Here is a 22,519-nt window from a genome sequence, read left to right as displayed (position 1 = left end):
ATGGCTGGGTCATAGGGTAGCTCAACTTTTAATTTTTTAAGGGACCTCCACACTGTTTTCCAGAGTGGCTGTACCAACTTGCATTCCCACCAATAATGTAGGAGGGATCCCCTTTCTCCACATCCTCTCCAACAATTGTTTCTTGCCTTGTCTATTTTTGCCATCCTAACTGGCGTAAGGTGGTATCTCAGTGTGGTTTTGATTTGAATTTCCTTGATGGCTAATGATTTTGAACATTTTTTCACGTGTCTGTTAGCCATTTGTATGTCTTCATTGGAAAAGTGTCTGTTCATATCTTCTGCCCATTTTTTGATTTATTTGTTTCTCGTGTATTGAGTTTGAGAAGTTCTTTGTAGATCTTGGATACCAGTCTTTTATCTGTAGTGTCATTTGCAAATATATTCTCCCATTCTGTGGGCTGCCTCTTAGTTTTTTTGACTGTTTCCTTGGCTGTGCAGGAGCTTTTTATCTTGATGAAGTCGCATAAGTTCATTTTATCTTTTGTGTCTCTTGCCTTTGGAGATGTCATGAAAAAGGTTGCTTTGGCCGATGTCGTAGAGGTTGCTGCCTATGTTCTCCTCTAGAATTTTGATGGATTCCTGTCTCACATCGAGGTCTTTCGTCCATTTGGAGTTTATTTTTGTGTATGGTGTGAGAGATTGGTCAAGTTTCATTCTTTTGCATGTAGCTGTCCAATTTCCCCAGCACCATTTATTGAAGAGACTGTCTTTTTTCCACCAGATATTTGTCTTGCTTTATCAAAGATTAGTTGCCCAAAGAGCCAAGGGTCCATTTCTGGGTTCTCTATTCTGTTCCATTGGTCTGTGTGTCTGTTTTTGTGCCAGTACCATGCTGTCTTTGTGATCACAGCTTTGTAGTACAGCTCGAAATCTGGCATTGTGATGCCCCCAGCTTTGTTTTTCCTTTTCAACAGTTCCTTGGAGATTCGGGGCCTTTTCTGGTTCCATACAAATTTAAGGACTATTTGTTCCAGTTCTTTGAAAAATGTCCTCGGTATTTTGATCGGGATAGCATTGAAAGTGTAGATTGCTCTGGGTAGCATGGACATTTTAACTATGTTAATTCTTCCGATCCATGAGCATGGAATATTTTTCCATCTTTTTGTGTCTTTCTCAATGTCTTTCAAGAGTGATTTATAGTTTCTAGAATATAGGTCCTTTACGTCTCTGGTTAAGTTAATTCCAAGGTAACGTATGGTTTTTGGTGCTATTGTAAATGGGATGGATTCCCTAATTTCTCTTTCTTCAGTCTCATTATTCGTGTATAGAAATGCAACTGATTTCTGAGCATTGATTTTGTATCCCGTCACGTTACTGAATTGCTCTGTAACTTCTAATAGTTTGGGAGTGGATTCTTTTGGGTTTTCCATATAGAGTATCATGTCATCTGTGAAGAGAGACATTTTGACTTCTTCCTTGCCGATTTGGATACCTTTTATCCCTTTTTGTTGTCTGATTGCTGTTGCAAGGACTTCTAGTACTGTGTTGAATAATAGTGGCGAGAGTGGGCATCCTTGTCGTGTTCCTGATCTTAAGGGAAAGGCTTCCAGCTTTTCCCCATTGAGAATGATATTTGCTGTAGGCTGTTCATAGATGGCTTTTATGAGATTGAGAAATGTACCCTCTATTCCTACACTCTGAAGGGTTTTAATCAGGAAAGGATGCTGTATTTTGTCAAATGCTTTTTCTGCATCAGTTGAGAGGATCATATGGTTCCTGAGACTTTTCTTGTTGATATGATGTATCACGCTGATCGATTTGCGAATGTTGAACCACGCTTGCATCCCAGGGATGAAACCCACTTGGTCATGATGGGTAATCCTTTTAATGTACTGTTGGATTCAATTAGCCAGGATCTTGTTGAGGATTTTGGCGTCCATATTCATTAGGGAAATCGGTCTGTAATTCTCCTTTTTGATGGGGTCTTTGCCTGGTTTGGGGATCAAGGTAATATTGGCCTCATAGAATGAGTTTGGTAGCTTTCCTTCTGTTTCTATTTTTTGAAATAGCTTTAGGAGAATAGGTATTATTTCTTCTTTGAATGTTTGGTAGAATTTCCCAGGAAAACCATCCGGGCCTGGAGTTTTGTTATTTGGAAGGTTGTTTATCACTGACTCAATCTCTTCATAATTAATTGGCCTGTTTAAGAAATCAGTTTCTTCCTGTTTCAGTCTTGGTAGTTTATAGGTTTCCAGGAAGGCCTCCATCTCTTCCAGATTGCTTAATTTATTGGCATATAGCTGTTGATAGAAGTTTCTAATAATCCTTCTAATTTCCTTGGTGTTGGTCGTGACCTCTCCTTTTTTCATTCATAATTTTATTAATTTGGGTCCTTTCTCTTTTCTTTTGGATAAGTCTTGCCAGTGGTCTGTCAATTTTATTGATTCTCTCAAAGAACCAGCTTCTAGTCCTGTTGATCTGCTATACTGTACTTCTGGTTTCTAATTCATTGATTTCTGCTCTAATCTTGGTCAACTGTTTCCTCGTGAGTGGATCAGGCCTGTCCCTCTGTTGCTGTTCCAGCTTCTTGAGGTAAGAATATAAAAACTGCATTTTAGATTTTTCTGTTCTTTTGAGTGAGGCTTGGATGGCTATGTATTTCCCCCTTAGGACTGCCTTTGCAGTATCCCATAGGTTTTGGACCATTGTGTTTTCATTCTCGTTGGTCTCCATAAATTGTTTAAATTGATTTTTGATTTCCTGGTTTATTGAGTCATTCCTGAGCAGGATGGTTCTTAGTCCCCAAGTGTTTGAGTTTCTTCCAAATTTTTCCTTGTAATTGAGTTCCAATTACAGAGCGTTGTGGTCTGAGAATATGCAGGGGATAATTTCAGTCTTTTGGTATCGGTTGAGACCTGTTTTGTGTCCCAGAGCATGGTCTATTCTTGAGAATGTTCCATGGGCATTAGAATAGAATGAGTATTCTTTGGTTCTGGGGTGTAGTGTTCTATATATATATCTATGAGGTCCAACTCATCGAGTATGACATTCAAAGCCTTTGATTCTTTGCTTAGTTTTTGCCAGGGTGTTCTGTCTATTTCTGATAGTGGGGTGTTGAGGTCCCCTACTATTAATGTATTTTTATCTATATGTCTCTTTATTCTGGTTAAGAGTTGGCTTGTGTATCTTGCTGCTCCCCTGTTGGGGGCATATATATTTATAATTGTCATATCCACTTGTTGGATACATCCTTTAAGAATAATATAGTGCCCTTCTGCGTCTCTAACTATAGTCTTTAGTTTGAAATCCAATCTATCTGATATGAGAATTGCTACCCCAGCTTTCTTTTGAGGTCCATTTGTGTGAAAGATGGTACTCCATCCCTTTACTGTCAGTCTGAATGTATCTTTGGGTTCAAAATGAGTCTCTTGTAGACAGCAAATGGATGGGTCATTTCTTTTTATCCAATCTGCAACCCTGTGGCGTTTATGGGAGCATTCAAGCCATTTACATTGAGAGTGATTATTGAGAGAGATGATTTTAATGATGCCATGTTGCCAGTAAAGTCTTTGTTTGTATAGGTTGTGACTTTTTGTTCTGTATCACTCTTGGGGCCTTTTTACCTCTGTAGAACCCCCTTTAATATCTCCTGTAGGGCTGGTTTCGTGGTTACTAAATTGGTTAATGACTGGCGATTCTGGAAGGTTTTTATTTCTCCATCAATTCTGAATGACAGCCTTGCTGGATAAAGGATCCTTGGCTGCATGTTTTTCTCTGAAAGAACTTTAAAAATGCCCCCTAGCCCATTCTCTCATTCCAGGTCTGTGTAGACAGGTCTGACGTAATTCTGATACCTTTGCCTTGGTACATGAGAAATTTCTTTGCCCTGGCCACTTTCAATACTGTATCCTTGGATCTAACATTTGCGAAATGCACTATGACGTGACGTGGCGTAGGTTTGTCATGGTTGAGCTTGGGAGGGGTCCTCTCTGCCTCTTGGACACGAATGTTTGTTTTCCTCACTAGATTAGGGAAGTTTTCAGCTACAATTTGTTCAAATATCTCTTCTAGACCTCTGTTTTTCTCCACCCCCTCGGGGATGCCGATGATTCTGACATTGGATCGTTTCATTGAGTCAGTAATCTCCTGTAACCTACATTTGTGGGCGTGGATTTTTTTAAGTCCAGCTTCTATTTTCGTTTTTTCTTCTACTAACCCATCCTCCAATTCGCTAATACATTTGTCTGCCTCAGTGATCCTGGCCGTCAGAGCCTCTAGTTTTGACTGCATTTGGCTCATAGAATTTTTAATTTCTGCCAGATTCGCTCTCATTTCCGCCCTTAGAGATTCTATATTCTCATTAACATTTTCGTTAATACTTTTTTCAAGTCTGCACATCATCTTGACCATTGTTACTCTGAATTCCATTTCTGATAATTTGGTTACATCCATATCCATTAGTTCTGTGGCAGAGGCCACAGACTCATTGTCTTTTCTTTGCTGGGGGGGACTTCTCCTTCTCGACATTCTGATGAGGAGAGGTTGCGGGGTTGTCCAGAGCCCAAATTATTGACCGGGACCCAGGCCGTACGCCCTTGTTTTATAGGGATCTTAGGGATGTGGGCTTCTTCTTTAAAGATTTTATTTATGTGGCAGAGAGACAGCCAGCGAGAGAGGGAACACAAGCAGGGGAGTGGGAGAGGAAGAAGCAGGCTCCCAGCGGAGGAGCCCGATGAGGGACTCCTTTCTGGAACGCCGGGATCACGCCCTAAGCCGAAGGCAGGCGCTCAATGACTGTGCCACCCAGGCGTCGGGGTTGTGGGCTTCTTGATTTTTCAGCCTGCCTTCTGTGTTCTGGGGGAGGGGCCTGCCGCGCCGATACTCAGGCAACCCTGTTTGGGTAGAGTCTCTGTGTCCCCTTCGAGGGGGGATGGGGACGGGCACTCCCTGAGCCGGTAATTCCAGGCTTTTGTTCTCTGGCGGCTTTCCCTGGCGGTTTGCTGTGCCTCTTCTGAGAGTCAGAGCAGCAGCGGCCGAATTTCAGCCTCTGTCACAGAACAGAGGGATTGCGGCCCGTTCTCCACTGATGTTCTGGCCACTTTAACTCTGTTTCTGTTGGTGCTGCTCAACCCTGCAGCGTCCCGGGATGTGCGCCCCACACCCGGCGTCCCAGCCCTCACTTCCAGGGCAGGCGCGTCTCTGTCCTTTGTGTTTCTAACGCCGCCAACCACCAGCTGCCCCCGCGCGCTCCGGAAGCTCCCGGTCTCAGTCTATTTCCGGTGAGCACACCGGGTCCGGAGTTCCGTGAGAAGTCTCGTGGCGCGGGCTCCCGGCTCACATTCTCAGTCTACTGTCTCGGGGTGCCGGTCCGCGAGTCCGCCCGCTCCCCCGTGCAGGTGGCTACCGCTTCCCGGCGCCCGAACGCGGCGGCTCCCTCCCCCTTCCGTTTATCTTCTGATATCTGTGCGCGGTTTCACGGCTCCCCGCTTCGTACCTCAATACTCAGCGCTGGAGATGTTCATTTGTAGAGATCCAGATGCATCATCCTGCGTCTCAGGCTGATTCCGTGGTTATTTAGGCTGGTCTGGTACCTATCCAGCTCGACTCGGGGGACCGGCTGAAAAAGTTGTCTCCTACTCCTCTGCCATCTTAACTCTCCCCTCAAGTGTCCCAAATCTTGATTTCAGCTCAGGTCATGATCTCAGGGACATGAGATTGAACTCTGTATTGGGCTCCGGGCTCAATGGGGAGTCTAGTTGGGATTCTCTCTCTCTCTCTCCCTGCCTCTCTGCTTCACCCCACGCCCACATGTGCTTGCCCTCTCTCTCTTTCAAAAAATAAATCTTTTTTTAAAAAAATCCCAAAACTGAATGTATAGTTACTATATGACCCAACAATTGTGATCTTGTGTATTTATTCCATAAAACTGAAAATTTATGTCTACATAAAAATCTGTACACAAATGTTCATAGCAGCTTCATTCATGATAATAAAAAACTAGGAAACAGCCTAGATATCCTTCAACAGGTGCAGGGTTAAACCAACTGTTGTATGTCCATACGGTAATACTATTTAGCAATAAAAGAGTCACTGATATGAGCAACAGTTGAGATAAATCTCCAAGGAATTATGTTGACTGGCAAAACCCAGCTCCAAACAATTACATACCATATGATTCCATTTGTAGAATATGTTTGAAATGACAAGATTTTAGAAATGGAGAACAGATTTGTAGTTACCAGGGATTGGAGTGGGAGAAGGGAGATGCCTGTGGTTATAGAGGAGGCAACATGAAGGATCCTTGCAGCGGAACTGTTTAAAATCTTGACTGGTGTCAGATGTAGTAATGTATGTGTGATAAAATCGTAGAACTAAATATACACACAGACACAAATGAGAACAGCAAAGCTGGGCAGTGTAAACAGGATCAGTGGATTGTATCAAAGTCAGTATCCTGGTTGTGATACTAGAGTGTAATTTTATAAGGTGCTATACTGTTAGAGGAAACTGAGTGCATGGGATTTCTATTTCCTATAACTCCATGTGACTACAATTGTCTCAGTGAAAACTTGAATTAAAAAATAAATACAGATATGAATTATTTGGGAGGAATAGAGAAAAACTGTCGATATAAGGCTGAAAACAGAAGTCCTGGTAGAACTTGTCCTCTCCTGATCAAATAAATGTTCTGCATCTTCTCTAGCTGAGTAATTCTTAGAATTTTTTTTAAAAGATAAGTGAAAGGTTTTCATCTGTAAAATGCATTAAGAACTATTAAAGCTTTATAGTTTAATGCCCAAGTGTGGTCCAAAGAACCATGTCCTTATCTTAAAGAAAATTGTCGTCTTTGCATATATCATTTATATATAGCATTGTTCTTGAGCAGTGAAAAGTACTGATTTTATATTGGAAAGTTATAGTAACTAATTCAGTGTTTGGTACTAATGTAATCATTAAGCTTAAGACCATAAGTAATAACTTTCCACTTGAAGTGTGTAACCGGTCTTTATTTCTTTTGGCAGCTTCTGGGCTGGCTGGCTGAGAAACTACCGACTCTTCGTTCCACCCCCACAGACCTTATCCTTTGTGTTCCTCATCTCTACTCGTGCCTGGAGGATCGCAATGGAGATGTGCGGAAGAAGGCCCAGGATGCCTTGCCGTTCTTCATGATGCATCTGGGGTATGAGAAAATGGCCAAGGCTACCGGGAAACTAAAGGTACAACTTCTTGTGGTTGCTGCTGTTAAAAGCCATTAGAAAAATATTGAACATGAGTATATATAGGCAAGAGATCATATTATCTCCTAGGAGTTTCACTTGAAATCCCAACGAGAGCAAAAATATGTTGAACTCCCAAGAACCTGACTCTGCAGGGGCGAAAATTGTGACCTTCTAGAATGGTAGCTAATTTAGTATGACTTCATAATGTGTGTTACTTCTCTTGCACTGTGTGCCACCTCCCTTACTTCATAGGTATTTCAAAACTGGGAGCTCAGTGATGTGTTTGACAGCAGCTCTGTTAGTAAGCATAGTATGAGTGTACCATGTATGTGGCCTCTCACTTCTCCTATTATGTTGTCTCCTTAGCCAACTTCTAAAGATCAGGTATTGGCCATGCTAGAGAAAGCCAAAGCAAACATGCCAGCCAAGCCTGCTGCGTCTGCTAAAGCAACTTCCAAACCAGTGGGAGGGTCAGCTCCAGCCAAATTCCAGCCAGCTTCAGGTAACTCTATTTTGAGAGGGTTAAGGGAGAAGGAAGTAGCCCAGGGGATCTCTAAGAAGAAATCAAGCCTTCATTTCTTACCATATTTCCAAACAGCTTAGATCCTAGGCCCTCCCGCCTTCCTTCCTTCCCTCCCTCCCTCTTTACCCTTCTACCACAAACATTTGTCAGGTTTTATGCTAGGAATTGTGCTGAAGGTATGAAGATGCTTAATTTGGTTTCCAGTTTCAAAAAGTGGTTTCGGAATAGCACATTGAAATACTCCAGGAAGTGAGTGTTCCATCCTATTTTTAAGGTTTCCATATGTTTTCTGCTATTGGATATAATAGTTAGAGGGGGAACTGGGACCATCTAGTCTAATTCCCTTTATTAAGAGATGAGGAAACCCAAAAGATTAATTGACTGGCACGAGGACAGCCTGTCAGTGCCTAAACCAGCATAGAATTCCTCTTCCTCATTCCCAAATGAGTTCTTCTACTGCAGTGCCCGTTTGCTGATTCATTCTAATATTTACAAATCTTTTAGAGAGGACTCTTGATTTCATCACCCTAATGGTACAATTCCATCATTTATAAATAATACTCTAGTCTGTAACCACTTCTTCTCTAGACTTACTACTTAAATAAAATATTATTCTCTTTAGTGGGATAGAAACTATTCATGCTATAGAGTTAGAAATTGTACATGTGTAAAACTATTGGTATCAAAGTATATTCAATTACAACATCTGTTGGGATCTTGCTACATGGTAAATACTGAGTACCAAAGATGACAGACTCTACCCTTAAGGAAGTATCAATCTAGGAAAAAAAGTTTGTTTGTTTGTTTGTTTTTTTAAAGATTTATTTATTTATTTATTAGACAGCGAGAGACAGCCAGCGAGAGAGGAAACACAAGCAGGGGGAGTGGGAGAGGAAGAAGCAGGCTCCCAGTGGAGGAGCCTGATGTGGGGCTCGATCCCAGAACACCGGGATCGCACCCTGAGCGGAGGGCAGACGCTTAACGACTGTGCCACCCAGGCGCCCCGAAAAAGGTTTTTTTAACTGTTACGTAGAAAATAGTTTTAAAACTTCAACTTAACTATTGGCAAAGTATATGTAGATTTATTGAGTTATTTTCTTAGGGTTATACTTAAAAAGGAATTCAAGCAGGAAAAAAAGATTAGGAAAAAAATCTAATTGAAAATACTTTCTAAATTGACACATTTAAAACTGTAGGCTTTCTCATCAATATATATTTAACCTGCTCAGAATAAAGTGATATTAGTTAGTTTATATTTATAGTAGATGCCTTTTTTTCTCAAAGCACCTGTTGAAGATTCTGTTTCCAGCACTGTAGAAACCAAGCCTGATCCGAAGAAGGCCAAAGCTCTAGGAGTTTCCTCTAAAGCAAAGGTATGTTAACTGTGCATACTTAGATGTAGAATTGCTTTTCAGTGTGTTTTATACACTGAGTCATTCTATTAGGAAAGATCATATTATGTATGAAAGAACATTACTCTCTTTTTTTTTTTTAAGATTTATTTATTTATTTGAGAGAGACAGAGAGAGGGAGCAAGCCCAAACCAGGGGAGGGGCAGAGGGAGCGAACCCTTAAGCAGACTCCCTGCTGAGCGCAGAGTCCCGGCGCAGGGCTCCATCTCATGGCCCATGAAATCACGACCAAGAGTCGGACACTCAACTGATTGAGCCACCAGGTGCCCCAGTACATTTATTATTATATGCTCACATAAAATGGGCACTCTGGCCATTCGTTTGAATATTTGTTATTTGTTTCCTTCCCTATGCCTGGTCCTTTAACACAGTGAGTTAATTTAAATAGATAATTATCTTCTAAACTGTCCGGTGAAGCTGTTCTTTTCCTGTCCTCCCCACTGTCCTCATCCCAAATTTAACAAGTGCTTATTTTAGTATTTTGATCACAAGTGCTTTGAAGTATTTTTGACTCTGTTCTTAATGCTGTAGTTTTTTTCCCCAGTCTTTTGCAGTTTACAAAGCAGTTTCACATAAATGATCTCATATTTGTTTTAACTGAATGACTTAAGTGTTTGAACTAGAAAGAAACTCTGGCCTACTAGAAATAATGGACTCTTGCTACATTTATATTAATAATTAATAATGGTTCCAGTTTTGAAATTCAAATATTACTTTAAATACATATTCTGAGTGTTCACTGTTTTCTTTCCGTCTGATACAAAGATTCAGAATCTTGGATTATTTTTCAAAACCACTCTAATAATTATTTAAAATGTTTCTACAAGTTTCTCTAGAAACAGATTGGCTATCATGTGATAGCGATACATTTTATATTCAGAGAAACAGAAAAGCTTTCTTGACTAAGACATGTGTAAACGCCATTCAAAATGTCATGAATATGGAAAGCTGTAAATGGTGTTGAAGATTTCAAGAAAGAAAGGAGCTGTCCAGGGGCGCCTGGGTGGCTCAGTCGGTTAAGCGGCTGCCTTTGGCTCAGGTCATGATCCCAGGGTCCTGGGATCGAGCCCCATGTCAGGCTCTCTGCTCACCAGGGAGCCTGTTTCTCCCTCTCCCTCTGTCTGCTACTCCCCCTGTTTGTGCCCTCTCTCTCTCTCCCTCCCTCTCTGTCAAATAAATAAAATCTTTAAAAAGAAAAGAAAAGAGCTATCCAGTAAAGAGTCTATGTCCCAGACCAATGATAAATAATAGAGTTTTTCCAACTACATTACATGCCAGTCCAAGTAACCCACAGTTACTTGAGAATGTATTTTTAAAAACATTTCTGGGGGCTCCTGGGTGGTTCAGTCAGTTGGGCATCTGACTCTTGATTTCGGCTCAGGTTGTGGTCTTGGTGTGAGATCAAGCCTTGGTTGGGCTCTGTGCTCAAAGCGCGGAGCCTGCTTTAAAGTTTCTGTCTCTCCCTCTCTCGCTCTCTCTCTCCACACCACCTCCACACCAGCTCACACTCCCTCTCTAAAAAAATTCTGGTGGGGTGACTGGGTGGCCTAATTGGTTTAGCATCTGACTCTTGATCTCGGCTGAGGCCTTAATCTCAGGGTCATGAGTTAAAGCCCCATGTTGGGCATAGAGTCTATTTCTGGAAATGTACAGAAAGATAGTATGTGCAAGATTCTGTGGCTCATCTGTTTCTTTCATGGGGAATGTAATATTGAGAGTGTTTGTTTTATAGAGAGCCCACTTACTGGGCAATAACATCACATTCCCAAGGGCTAGTAGCCTAGCTAACCAGTGTTCCCTGAACCTCGGCTGTAGAGCGCACAAGGAAAGAAAGTGCCCAGCAAAACCAGCTTAAAGGAGGATGAAGACAAATCTGGTCCTATTTTCATTGTTGTTCCAAATGGAAAAGAGCAAAGAATGAAAGATGAAAAAGGATTAAAGGTAAGGAACGGACAAGAACCCTCAGGAGTTTTTTGTTTTCTTGTTTTGTTTTGTAATCAAGAATAATTTTACTGTCTGGAATTCATTTCATTGTGAAATACCTAATAATGAACTGAATCTTTTGCTTATAAATTATAGCTTTTTTTCTCTCAGGTTTAAGGGAACATTAGTTCCTACAAAGGAACTATAGAATGGAGCTATTGCCTATTCTTCCTCCAAATGGAAAGAAACAGAAGTTGTTTTAATTTTTATAATCAAAAAATGGAAAATATTCACTGATTTTTATCAATTACACATCTGTAGTAGGCTACTTATTTAATCCTTCTTGTACCTGATACCTCAAAAGATGGATCTGGTGACTGTATCTAAGTCAGTCATTTCTCTTTTTATGTTCTTTTGGTATTATTAGGCAGTTAAATTTTTTTGTCAAAATATATACATTGTTTTAAAAAACAATTGAAGCAGTGTGAAAAGTGCAGAGTGTAGTATTAAAAGCATGTCTCCCTCTAGTCTCCCCCCACAGGGAAGATATTATTACCAATGTTTTTATGTATTGCTTCAGACGTATGAATATTTCATACCATACAGTCATATGTATAAATCTAGAGCGCTTTTTACACACAGGGGAACATGCTGTACTCTTTGTTCTGTATTTTGCTTTTTTTCTTTAATGATGTTTGAAATACCCTAAAGGTCATTACATAACTGCATGCATATATCCATTCATTCTCTTTATGGGTACATCATGGTGTGTACCTTTCTTTATCCCCAACCCACAACATAAACATTTAGGTTGCTTCTAGTCTATTATAAACTATTCTGTCGTAAGCCTCTTTGAATATAGGTACTTGTGCACATATGCGAATATATCTTTATTAAACTCCTACTAGAATGTATGCACATATTTAATTTTGATAGATATTACAAATTTTCCCTTTATGTACCAGTAACATACACCATGTTATACAATAATAGAGCATTGATTTTTCTAGTGAGAATTGCTGAATATTCTATTCGTAGATGTTAAGAATTAAGCTTCCAGAAGTATGACTGCTTGATAATGCCTTTTGCATTCATATTTAATTACAAATTAATCTTGTCGGATTTTAAAATATCCTATTACATTGATGTCTGCAGCTGCTTTAAATAGAATTCTCTGCCTTATTTCAGTTGAACATCTTATAGTCCCTTTTCACTGTTGCTTTTCAGGTGCTGAAGTGGAATTTTACTACTCCACGGGATGAATACATTGAGCAACTAAAGACTCAGATGTCTAGCTGTGTGGCTAAGTGGTTACAAGATGAGATGTTTCACTCAGACTTTCAGCATCATAACAAAGCCCTTGCTGTCATGGTTGATGTAGGTTTGCGGTAGATAAATACACGCATAGCTCAGATCCATGAAAATACTGAACCTTGTGAAATAACCAGAAGTTAATGTGACTTGAGAAGGAACTAGAATACACCATGTCCTTTGGCTTTAGAGCTGTTGTATTATTTGATAGAATAAATGACTGTCATAATTTTAGGTCTTAAGTAGAATCTTAAAAATCGATTTTCTTCTTGGACTCTAGTAAAATCTATAATGTACTTACCTAAGAGAACTTAAATTTTTATACAGTCTTACTTGTCTTTTATTTTAAGCACTTGGAGAGTGAAAAAGAGGGCGTTATTGGTTGCCTGGATCTTATCTTAAAGTGGCTTACCCTGCGGTTTTTTGACACCAATACAAGCGTCCTGATGAAAGCCCTAGAATATTTAAAATTGCTCTTCACCCTGCTAAGTGAGGAGGAATATCATCTGACTGAGAATGAAGCATCTTCCTTCATCCCCTATCTCATCCTCAAGGTAGTGCATTGTTCTCACTCTAGAACACTGCCCAAGCTGCCAGCTGACCTCAGTTCCCATCCTTTATTCCCTCTCCCTTTTCCGGTTATTCTGTGATGATACCTTCCACCGCTCATTCCCGTGCCCTCGTTCTTGCAAGATGTGTGACGCATGGGAGGACCCTTTGCCACTCAGGAGCTGCCTCAGTTGTTATTTTCCTTGTCGACTAGGTTGGAGAACCAAAAGATGTCATTCGTAAAGATGTCCGTGCCATCCTGAACCGGATGTGCCTTGTCTACCCAGCCAGCAAGATGTTCCCCTTCATCATGGAAGGGACCAAATCCAAAAACTCTAAGCAAAGAGCAGGTGAGGCGACAGTTGAACCTGAGGCGCGAGTCTGTGCCACAGTGACCTCTAAACGAAATAGTCTGTAGATGAACCGAGGACATTTCTTCAGTGTCTGTGTGTCGAGTCCAAGCTTCCGATGTGGACTGTGAGAGTGATGAGTTGCACTCTGGTGGCGCACAGTATCGGTGATACGGGCACCACTCAGTACCACCCTGGTGACAAAATCAAGTGCACAGGGGCCATCTGACTCACAGGCATCCCTTTCTTCCAGGAGCACTTGCTGTAACACTATTATTTGTTGGTGTGTTTTATCAGAAGGCTGTAAACAAGGAAAAATTCTAGTTAGAGCCAGAATAAGAGTTTTGTCCTTCGTGTAGGTCAAGGAAAATGTATCTAGTAAAGATAGGTCTCTAAGCCGAATGCGTGTTGGGTCTCACTAACCTTTCTCCCCCATCAGAGTGCCTGGAAGAACTGGGGTGTCTGGTCGAGTCCTACGGCATGAATGTTTGCCAACCAACCCCAGGGAAAGCCTTAAAGGAGATAGCGATTCACATAGGAGACCGCGACAACGCTGTGCGCAACGCTGCCCTCAATACCATCGTCACCGTGTACAACGTACACGGGGATCAGGTGTTCAAACTCATTGGAACTGTGAGTGACTTTTCTCTGGACATTTTCAGCATGTTGTGAATTGTTAGGAGTCAGCTTTCATACCATCGCAACTCTAGCTAAGTTTTTACCACTTTTTTAAATAAACTCAACCCATCGGTGTGTTCTAGAGTCCAGATGAAGCCTTGAGGGATCTGATTGTTGTAGGACATTTATGCTATGTCTTACTGAAAACCAGATTTTCTTTTCTGCACCTTCTACTCATATGGTTTGCTTTAGAAACAAGAGCTGTTTTTGAATCATATCCTGAGCTAGTCTGGGATTTATATTCTGCTTAGAAAGCTGCTCTATAATTTTTAGTGCATTTAGTTTTTAGCGACCAAGTACTCACGTATATAACGTAGGTTCTGGTACCTGTCAGATGAGAAGAGCCACGAGCCACACTCTGCAGACCCACGGGTGATGCTTCTGATGCTGACTTTGAGCTGGCCACTCGTGGTTGCACCTCAGTCCTTCACTCCAGTGACCTCTGAGTATTACATGTATTTACGCAGTTTTATACATTTTTACCGGGATTAGTCTGTTTACATCCTCACTACAGGTCAGTGAAGGAGATAAAGCAGATGGGAATTTTACAGATGATCAACAGGGAAGCTCTTTGCCTTTTGCTCACATAGTTAGTGCTGACACAGTAAACATGAGGAAGCGTCATTTAATCTTCGATCTTTTCATTTGTAGTTACTAATAGTCTTTCCTTTTGTATCCTTGCCTCCTTTCGTAGATTCTCTTACCATAGCAGGTTTTAACAATAGTTGATTTTAAATGTAGCTAGTGTTTTGAAAATAAACTTAGCCCACATAGTAGGTTCTGCTTGCTTCAATATGTCAACGGATATTGACTTTTGAGTCTTCCAGTTAGGTTTTTAATTCTCCTCATACTGTGGTAGAGGGGCATGCGAATAAATTCCTCGCGGCCTGTCTTTACAGCTCTCTGAAAAGGATATGAGCATGCTCGAGGAGAGGATTAAGCGTTCAGCAAAGAGGCCTTCGGCTGCCCCAGTGAAACAGGTGGAGGAGAAACCTCCGCGCACGCAGAGCGTAAACTCCAACGCCAGCATGCAGCGCAAGGGACCAGCCGAGGACATGTCCTCCAAACTCAAGTATGTAGATGGAGACGGTTGTCTAAGAACATCTCAGTGGTCTTTGCCTTGTGTGCTTAATGCTGATCCTGTAACATAGTCTTGAGTTCCTGTAGCCATTACCATGCATGCCAGAGTGTCTGGGGAAATGTCTTGTAGCCAGTGTTTAATCCTTCAGTCTTCATTGTCTTTGTCTTTGTCTCAAAACCACTTCTAAATAGTCTTGTGCCTTCTTTCACTGCTTTTCCGTGGACAGAATTATGTATCGCACTTATAGGATGTAAGTACTGCCTGCTAATTTCTCATTAGCAGGGCCCTTATATCTTTCTAACTTCTGACTTGGATTCATCCCCTCTGGAGGGTGATTGGTTTAGAGTTCATAACTCTAAACAGGTTAGAGGGTATCCATCAGTATCCCACGAATCAAGTCTTCCCCAGAAGTCCACTGGCTAGCAGAGGTGGCCACTCAATGTCATGTGGCGAAATTATTGGTTCACCTTTGTCCTTGTGTTATTCCTGGCCATGCTCAGGTTCCTGTTCTTCAGATAAAGCTAATAAGTGAAATGCATGCAACCCAGAATTGGCATAGGGACTCAAAATACTGCCTTCTGAGCAAGACAGCTCTATTCGGGACTATGTCCAATCTCTAATATTAACCAATTTGAATTTGGAAACTTTAGATGACTATTGCTTAGATGTAATGCTGGCCGTGACCTGTCAAGAGTGAATATTCCTAAAAAGAGGTGACTGACTGTCCCTCAAAGTCTAAAATGTACCGAATACTGCATGGAAGAATGCTTATGATTAGAAAAACTTAAACCCTGGTTAATTTGGCAGGAGAGAACCAGCCAGTCTATTTTTTTCTTAAATTTTTGCCCAAGTAGAGAGCTTTGAGTCAGTATATTTTTATTAATTATTTTCTTCCCCATCTGGAATAGCAGTGCAAGGTTTGTTGGATTTAGTGAACTAGAGAGAATACTTATAATTTGGAAGGTACTGTAAATAGAAGTTAAAATGATCCTCTGTAAGGGTGTCCGTGAACCAGTGTTGTTGCCCATTGAAGGCGCTTGCTTAGACTCAAGGACTTAAATCATTCAGGGGGTCTGAAACCAGAAGTTGAACATCTGTCTGGAAGCTTTGGGGAACCTGGCAGTGCAACTCTTGCTCTTTGGTTCAGAAGTCTCTTTAGTTCAAGAGCCTTCTTTTGCTTCCCTTAGCCAAGCCCGAAGCATGAGTGGGCATCCTGAGGCAGCCCAGATGGTGCGCCGAGAATTCCAGCTGGATCTAGATGAGATTGAGAATGACAATGGTACAGTTCGATGTGAAATGCCAGAGCTTGTTCAGCACAAACTGGATGACATTTTTGAACCGGTCCTTATTCCCGAACCCAAGTAAGTTAATCTCTTTCATATAAGTGTCAGCAGTGCATGCTCATGAGAGTGCATACGTGAAAAGAGCTTTCTGTGCAGTCAGAACTTTTTAGAACTGATTACTGTATGGCTGGTGACAGTTCTTTACTGAGATCTGGAGCTGGTGGAGAACTGCATAATTCCAATTCACTGGATGTCTTGTAACAAAGATTGAATTTTTTCCCTTTGCTCTGCTCTCTAGAATCCGGGCTGTTTCTCCACACTTCGATGACATGCACAGTAATACAGCCTCCACAATCAATTTCATTATCTCCCAAGTAGCCAGTGGTGACATCAACACGAGTATCCAAGCTCTGACACAGGTAATGGGGGTGTGACCCATGACAGTGATTCCATTGGCAGGAGAGGCTGTATGAGTGGTGGCTGCATATGGGTCACAGAGTTAAAGGAGGTAGGCAGCATTCAGCACTGCCCTGATGAGAAAGTGCACAGGGACTGCTCAGTGTCACCACTTGCCTCCCAGGAGGTGGCTCTCATAGATCCTTGCTCTTCACGGCTGCAGTCATTCACCAGAGGCTGGAGATACAGCATTAAGTAGGGACCAAATCTCATGGAACTTACTTAGGTTTTAGTGGACAGAGAGAAATAAGTAAACAAGAAAATATCAGATAAGAGCAACTGCTGTGTAAATATAACTCAAATGGGGTGATCGGAGAGAGGAGCTGAATAGTTACTTCGATTGGAGATCAGGGATGCAAGCAAAGGGAAGCTAGTACCAAGTCTATAGGGTAGGAATGAGCTTGGATATTCAAGGAAACAGTTCAAGGCCCATGAGCCCAGAGCAGGGTGCAGAAGGGGGAGAATGGTACAGAATGAGATTTGAGAGGTGGACAGAGATCACATCATGTAGACTTTTGAGAGCTTGTTTTTTGGAGGTTCTAGCAGGGGAGCGCAGCTACTCGTATACCTTGACCGAAGAACGGTCCTCCTCTATTGGGGAAGGTCGTCCTCTTTGACCGAGCGCGCAACTTCGGGAGGGACGCACATGGAGCAGTGAGGGAGGAAGGGTGGACACTCGCCTAGCCAGCCAGATCAGCCGAATCAACCCTGGCAATCAATGGGGTGACAGATGTCGCAGCCAGATCGCCCTCACATCCCATGTAGACTTTTAAAGCCCCAGGGTAGGTTGTTTGGATTTTAAGTGTGATGGGAAACCATTAGAGAATTTTGAGCAAAGAAGCTGCATGGATTTTTTTTTTTTTTTAAGATTTTATTTATTAGAGAGAGGCAGCGAGAGAGGGAACACAAGCAGGGGGAGTGGGAGAGGAAGAAGCAGGCTCCCAGCAGAGCAGGGAGCCCGATGTGGGGCTTGATCCCAGGACTGTGGGATCACGCCCTGAATCAAAGGCAGACGCTTAACGACTGAGCCACCCAGGCGCCCCAAGAAGCTGCACATTTTTTACAAATCATTCTTTTTTTTTTTTTTTAAGATTTTATTTATTTATTTGACAGAGATAGAGACAGCCAGCGAGAGAGGGAACACAAGCAGGGGGAGTGGGAGAGGAAGAAGCAGGCTCATACCGGAGGAGCCTGATGTGGGGCCCGATCCCGTAACGCCGGGATCACGCCCTGAGCCGAAGGCAGACGCTTAACCGCTGTGCCACCCAGGCGCCCCTACAAATCATTCTCTTCTTCTCCCCTTCCCTAGCAATCTAGTCCTAAAGCCAGTAAGTTGGTAGAGCAAGGTGTAGGCATCCACCCTGTGGCAAGGTGGTGGGGGTGGGGAAGGGTCTCAGAGCCCAAGTGTTGTGAGGGTGGTGTCCTACAAAAGGGCTGATGCAGAGTCAGGAGCCAGAGCCCAAGCAGATGAAGAGCATGTCGTGCAGGCGGCCTCTCCAGCATGATAGTAGGATCCCAGGCAGGCAAAGAGGATATCCACCTGTGTGGGAGGGGGCAGCATGCAGGTGGCTCAGAATGGGGAGTCAGAGCTGAAGCAGGAGAAGTAGGCATCTGCATGGGGAAGGACTGGGGGCAAAGATGGGAGATTGGTTACATACAAAGGGATTGGTCGAAGAAATATAAGGAAAATAGAAGCCACATTTCTCGTTCTTTTTTTTTTTTAAGATTTTATTTATTTATTTGAGAAAGCATGAGCAGAGGCAGAGGGAGAGGGAGAAGCAGGCTCCCCACCGAGCAGGGAGCCCAACGCGGGGTTCGATCCCAGGCCTCCAGGATCATGACCTGAGCCAAAGGCAGGTGCTTAACCAACTGAGCTCCCGGGAGCCCCTGAAGCCATGTTTCTCACTGTAAGAAAAGAGCGCTACAAATATGAAAGGAAAGCAAAATAGAATGAACTCTGGTGTTGGACCAGAATTAGATTAGATGTGGCACTATGAACTCAGTGGTTTTCAATACAGAGATGTAGAAGTAAATATCAGTGTAAATGCATGTATATGTGTGGTATAAATGTATGTTATAGATATACATGTATGTCCATAACATACATACATCCCCTAGTTCTTTTCATTGAGAGGACCTGAGAACAGCAATACCCCAACAACAAGCACCCCCAAATCTTGGCTTTTAAATACCATTTTCCACTAAAAGAGAATGAGGAAGAGGAGTAGATTCTAGGGCTGAATTAGAAAAAGTACAAAATAATCCTGGAATATCATATTGTACCAGACAGTAAGGATAGGCTCAAAGAATGATAGGGACATGTTAGAAGGACCCACTGGCCAACTAGAACAGACTCCCTCTGTTTCAACAGGGGACAGTTTGAGCATCGAAATCGACAATGATAGTAAACAAAGTATAACCCAATGAACTGAATAAAATTCAGGAAATTTATTCAGTAAAATTTAACAAAATAGGAAACCCCCAAGTGCATGCCCATATAAATTAAAAATTTGAAAAGAACTGAGATATTTACAGTTTCCTAGTACCTCCCCACAAAATACAAAGGACTAATATACAAAAAGTGACCAACAAATACAAAATACTTTGAGTAATTTGACAGTACAGAAGCTTAGCAGACACCACACTGACGTGCTCAAAGTGAGCGTCGCTAACGGGACGAGGTGAAGTCGTGCCATCTCGTAGGATCCAGTGAGAATTCAGCATCACTTTGCCGACATTCCTGATGTCATCTAGTCATGAAGAAACCTCAAACAAAAGCAAACTAAGGGATATTTTACAAATGTCAAGGTCAAGAAAATCAAGAAAGACTGGGGACTGCTCTAGACTGAAGAGAGACTAAGAGACATGACTAAACGCAGTGCATGATTCTGCACTGGCCTTTAGCTATGAAGAATGTGATCAGGACAATTGGAGAAGATGGAATGGAGCCTGAGGATTAGATGGTAATCGCGTCAATACTAATTTCCTGATTTTGTGTTGCCTCGTGAGTATGAAGGAGAATGTCCTTGTGACAGAGAAATACACAGTGAAGTGTGAGATCGGCATGGAGAATCACACTGACAACTTACTCTCAACTGATTCGGGATTTTATAAGTTCTTTTACAATACTTCTGACATTTCTATAATGTTTGAACTTTATTTTTACTGGAAAATGTCTCTCTGGCCACTCTCTCAAGACCAGATCTATTAGGAAGCTATGAGCGAAACTCATATGAAAGATAAGATCCCATGCACTAGGATTATCACAGTGGGGAGGAAGAAAAGTGGATTGTTCTAGGGTATCTTTCATAGGTAGCGTCCACAAGACTTGGAGACAGATGGGATGCAAAAAGTAAGGTAAGCAAAGAATCAAGAGTAACTCCTTGAATTTTGGCTTGAGCGCCCACGTGGATGGATGGTGGTGCTGAGAACGGGGAAGCTGGAGGAAGAGCAGTCTTGAGAAGTTGGAAATTAAGAGCTATATGTCTTTGCTGTGTTAAGTTTGAGCAGCCAGTTAGACATCTCCATGAAGACAGATGGCTGAAAATAGAAGAATTGGAAATCTTAGCACAAGATTTTTGCTACTGTTTGACAAATAGTCTCCTGCTACAGTTTTGACATTGGAGGGGACTCTAGAAAATAGTGACTTGAATGCATGCATTCCTGTTGCCTTTCTCTGTCAGCTTCAATCCAAACCCATCTGCCTTTTCTGAGCAGAATAGCTGCTGGGTCAGGTAGGTGGTATCTGAAGTATATACAAGTGTCAAGATCACAATACCAAAAATCCTGGAAAGAGATCTCTCTTCATCCGTGGAGACCAGCAGATCCCCTAAAGAAAGGACAACTGGTTTATATGAGTGTTAATAGAAGGACCTGGTGTTCTGCCTGGTCCCCCAGGGAACTACAGATTGCTAAACAAAAAGGCTGAATTCACTGTCTGAGGCTGGGAAGTCTCTAGCTTTTGTACCTCCAGAGACAGAAGAGCAGAAGTGCCTGCCCTTGGTGCCGTGCCATGTGACTGATAGATTGCCAGCTGACATACCACAAACTTAGAAGGGCAGAAACTGCTATGTCTCCCATTCCCAGATTGCCACAGTTGAGGATTTCCAAAAGGCAGACCCTGGAGTGAATGCTGACTAGGTAAAGAATAACGAACCACACCATAAGAGACCCAGTAACTGGGAAGAAGGATAGAACAAAATAATCAGAATGGGAATCTCCTAGCGCAATGAAACCGCTGGAGGAGACAAGATGACCACAGGGGAGGGGAGTAGGGTGTGGGAAGAGTACTTAAAGAGGATTTATTGTTACATATAAAGATTCTCTCTGGCAAAAAACAAATTAAAAAAAAACCCAAACACCATGGTTTTAGAATTTTAAAATTGAGTAGATGGTCTGAAGGGAGAGGATGATCGCTACAGAAACCAAATTAGTGGTCGAAAGACAAGGGTGACAAGACCATTCAGTGGGGAAAGGAGGGTCTTCTCAACAAATGATGCTGGGAAAATGGATATCCACATGCAAAAGAATGAAGTTGGACTCTTATGCTATATACAAAAATTAACTCAAAATGGATCAAAGACATAAATGTCATAGCTAATGCTATAAACTCTTAGGAGAAACGGGGCGAGGGGGTCTCCTTGCGGCAGTGGCAGCTTGAGAGCAGAGTATGAGTCATGGCAGGCCAAGCGTTTAGAAAGTTTCTTCCCCTCTCTGACTGAGTTTTAGTTGGAAGGAGTACAGCCAAAACTGCAACCAAAAGGAGACATTTTGCTTCCAGAAAAATCTCAAGGAAAACTATTACAAGCAATAGGAGTCTGTTGGATCAGGCTCTAAAGGAAAAAGAGATTCAACCAGTTAGCGTGAAAGTTGGAGATAAAGTTCTTCTTGTAGAATATGGAGGTACCTAAGTAGTTCTAGATGACAAGGATTATTTCTTTTTTCTTTTTTGAAGGTTTATTTGCGAGAGAGAGAGAGAGTAAGCAGGGGGAGGGGCAGAGGGAGAGGGAGAGGGAGAGAATCTCAAGCAGACTCCCCACTGAGTGCAGAGCCCTACACAGAGCTCAGTCCCATGACTCCGAGATCATGACCTGAGCCAAGATCAAGAGTTGGAAGCTTGGGGCGCCTGGGTGGCACAGCGGTTAAGCGTCTGCCTTCGGCTCAGGGCGTGATCCCGGTGTTGTGGGATCGAGCCCATCAGGCTCCTCCACTGTGAGCCTGCTTCTTCCTCTCCCACTCCCCCTACTTGTGTTCCCTCTCTCGCTGGCTGTCTCTATCTCTGTCAAATAAATAAATAAAATCTGAAAAAAAAAAGAGTTGGAAGCTTAACCAACTAAGCCATCGAGGCGCCCCAAGGACTATTTCTTATTTAGAGATGGTGACATCCTCAGAAAGTATGTAGACTAAAATAAATGATTAATAAAATGGCATCACGTAAAGCTGCCCATTCCAGTGAAGTTGCAAAATCTTTCATCAGGTAAATAATTTCCATGTCTCTCTTTTATAATAACCTAAAAAAAAAAAAAAAAACCCCACCATAGGGGGAAATCTTCATGATATTGGATTTGGCAGTGAATTCTTGCATATGACACCAAAAGCAGTAGCAACAAAAGAAAAAATAATTAAATTGAACTTCATCAAAATTTGAAAGTTTTATGCATTAAAGGTCACTATCAAAAGAGTAAAAAGATATCCCACAGAATGAGAGAAAAAGATTTGCAAATTATATATGATAAGGAATCAATATCCAGAACACAGAAAGAACTTCTACAAC

General features: G+C 42.0%; 1 protein-coding gene and 1 non-coding gene across 4 annotated transcripts in view; both read left to right on the top strand.

Moving 5' to 3' along the window:
• The window catches only part of CKAP5 (cytoskeleton associated protein 5), a 108,076-nt gene that overhangs the window by 73,835 nt on the left and 11,722 nt on the right, over positions 1-22,519 (top strand). For all 3 annotated transcript variants that reach the window (XM_045786544.2, XM_045786546.2, XM_087854815.1), the window contains exons 25-35: positions 6,983-7,177; positions 7,547-7,682; positions 8,988-9,076; positions 10,931-11,056; positions 12,266-12,415; positions 12,700-12,903; positions 13,113-13,248; positions 13,688-13,881; positions 14,826-14,998; positions 16,195-16,368; positions 16,589-16,709. In XM_045786544.2, coding sequence (XP_045642500.1) covers positions 6,983-7,177; positions 7,547-7,682; positions 8,988-9,076; positions 10,931-11,056; positions 12,266-12,415; positions 12,700-12,903; positions 13,113-13,248; positions 13,688-13,881; positions 14,826-14,998; positions 16,195-16,368; positions 16,589-16,709 — 1,698 coding nt within the window. The remainder of the gene's footprint in view (positions 1-6,982; positions 7,178-7,546; positions 7,683-8,987; positions 9,077-10,930; positions 11,057-12,265; positions 12,416-12,699; positions 12,904-13,112; positions 13,249-13,687; positions 13,882-14,825; positions 14,999-16,194; positions 16,369-16,588; positions 16,710-22,519) is intronic.
• LOC123785370 (small nucleolar RNA SNORD67) lies at positions 13,375-13,483 on the top strand. The gene has a single exon (XR_006777619.1). It is a non-coding gene; the product is annotated as a small nucleolar RNA SNORD67 (small nucleolar RNA).

The sequence above is a fragment of the Ursus americanus genome, chromosome 24 (assembly GCF_024610735.1).
Source record: "Ursus americanus isolate L20-20 chromosome 24, mUrsAme1.1.p, whole genome shotgun sequence".
In the NCBI taxonomy this organism is placed as follows: Eukaryota; Metazoa; Chordata; class Mammalia; order Carnivora; family Ursidae; genus Ursus; species Ursus americanus.
Note: the sequence above shows the minus strand (reverse complement) of the source record. Positions and strands in the feature narration are given on the sequence as shown.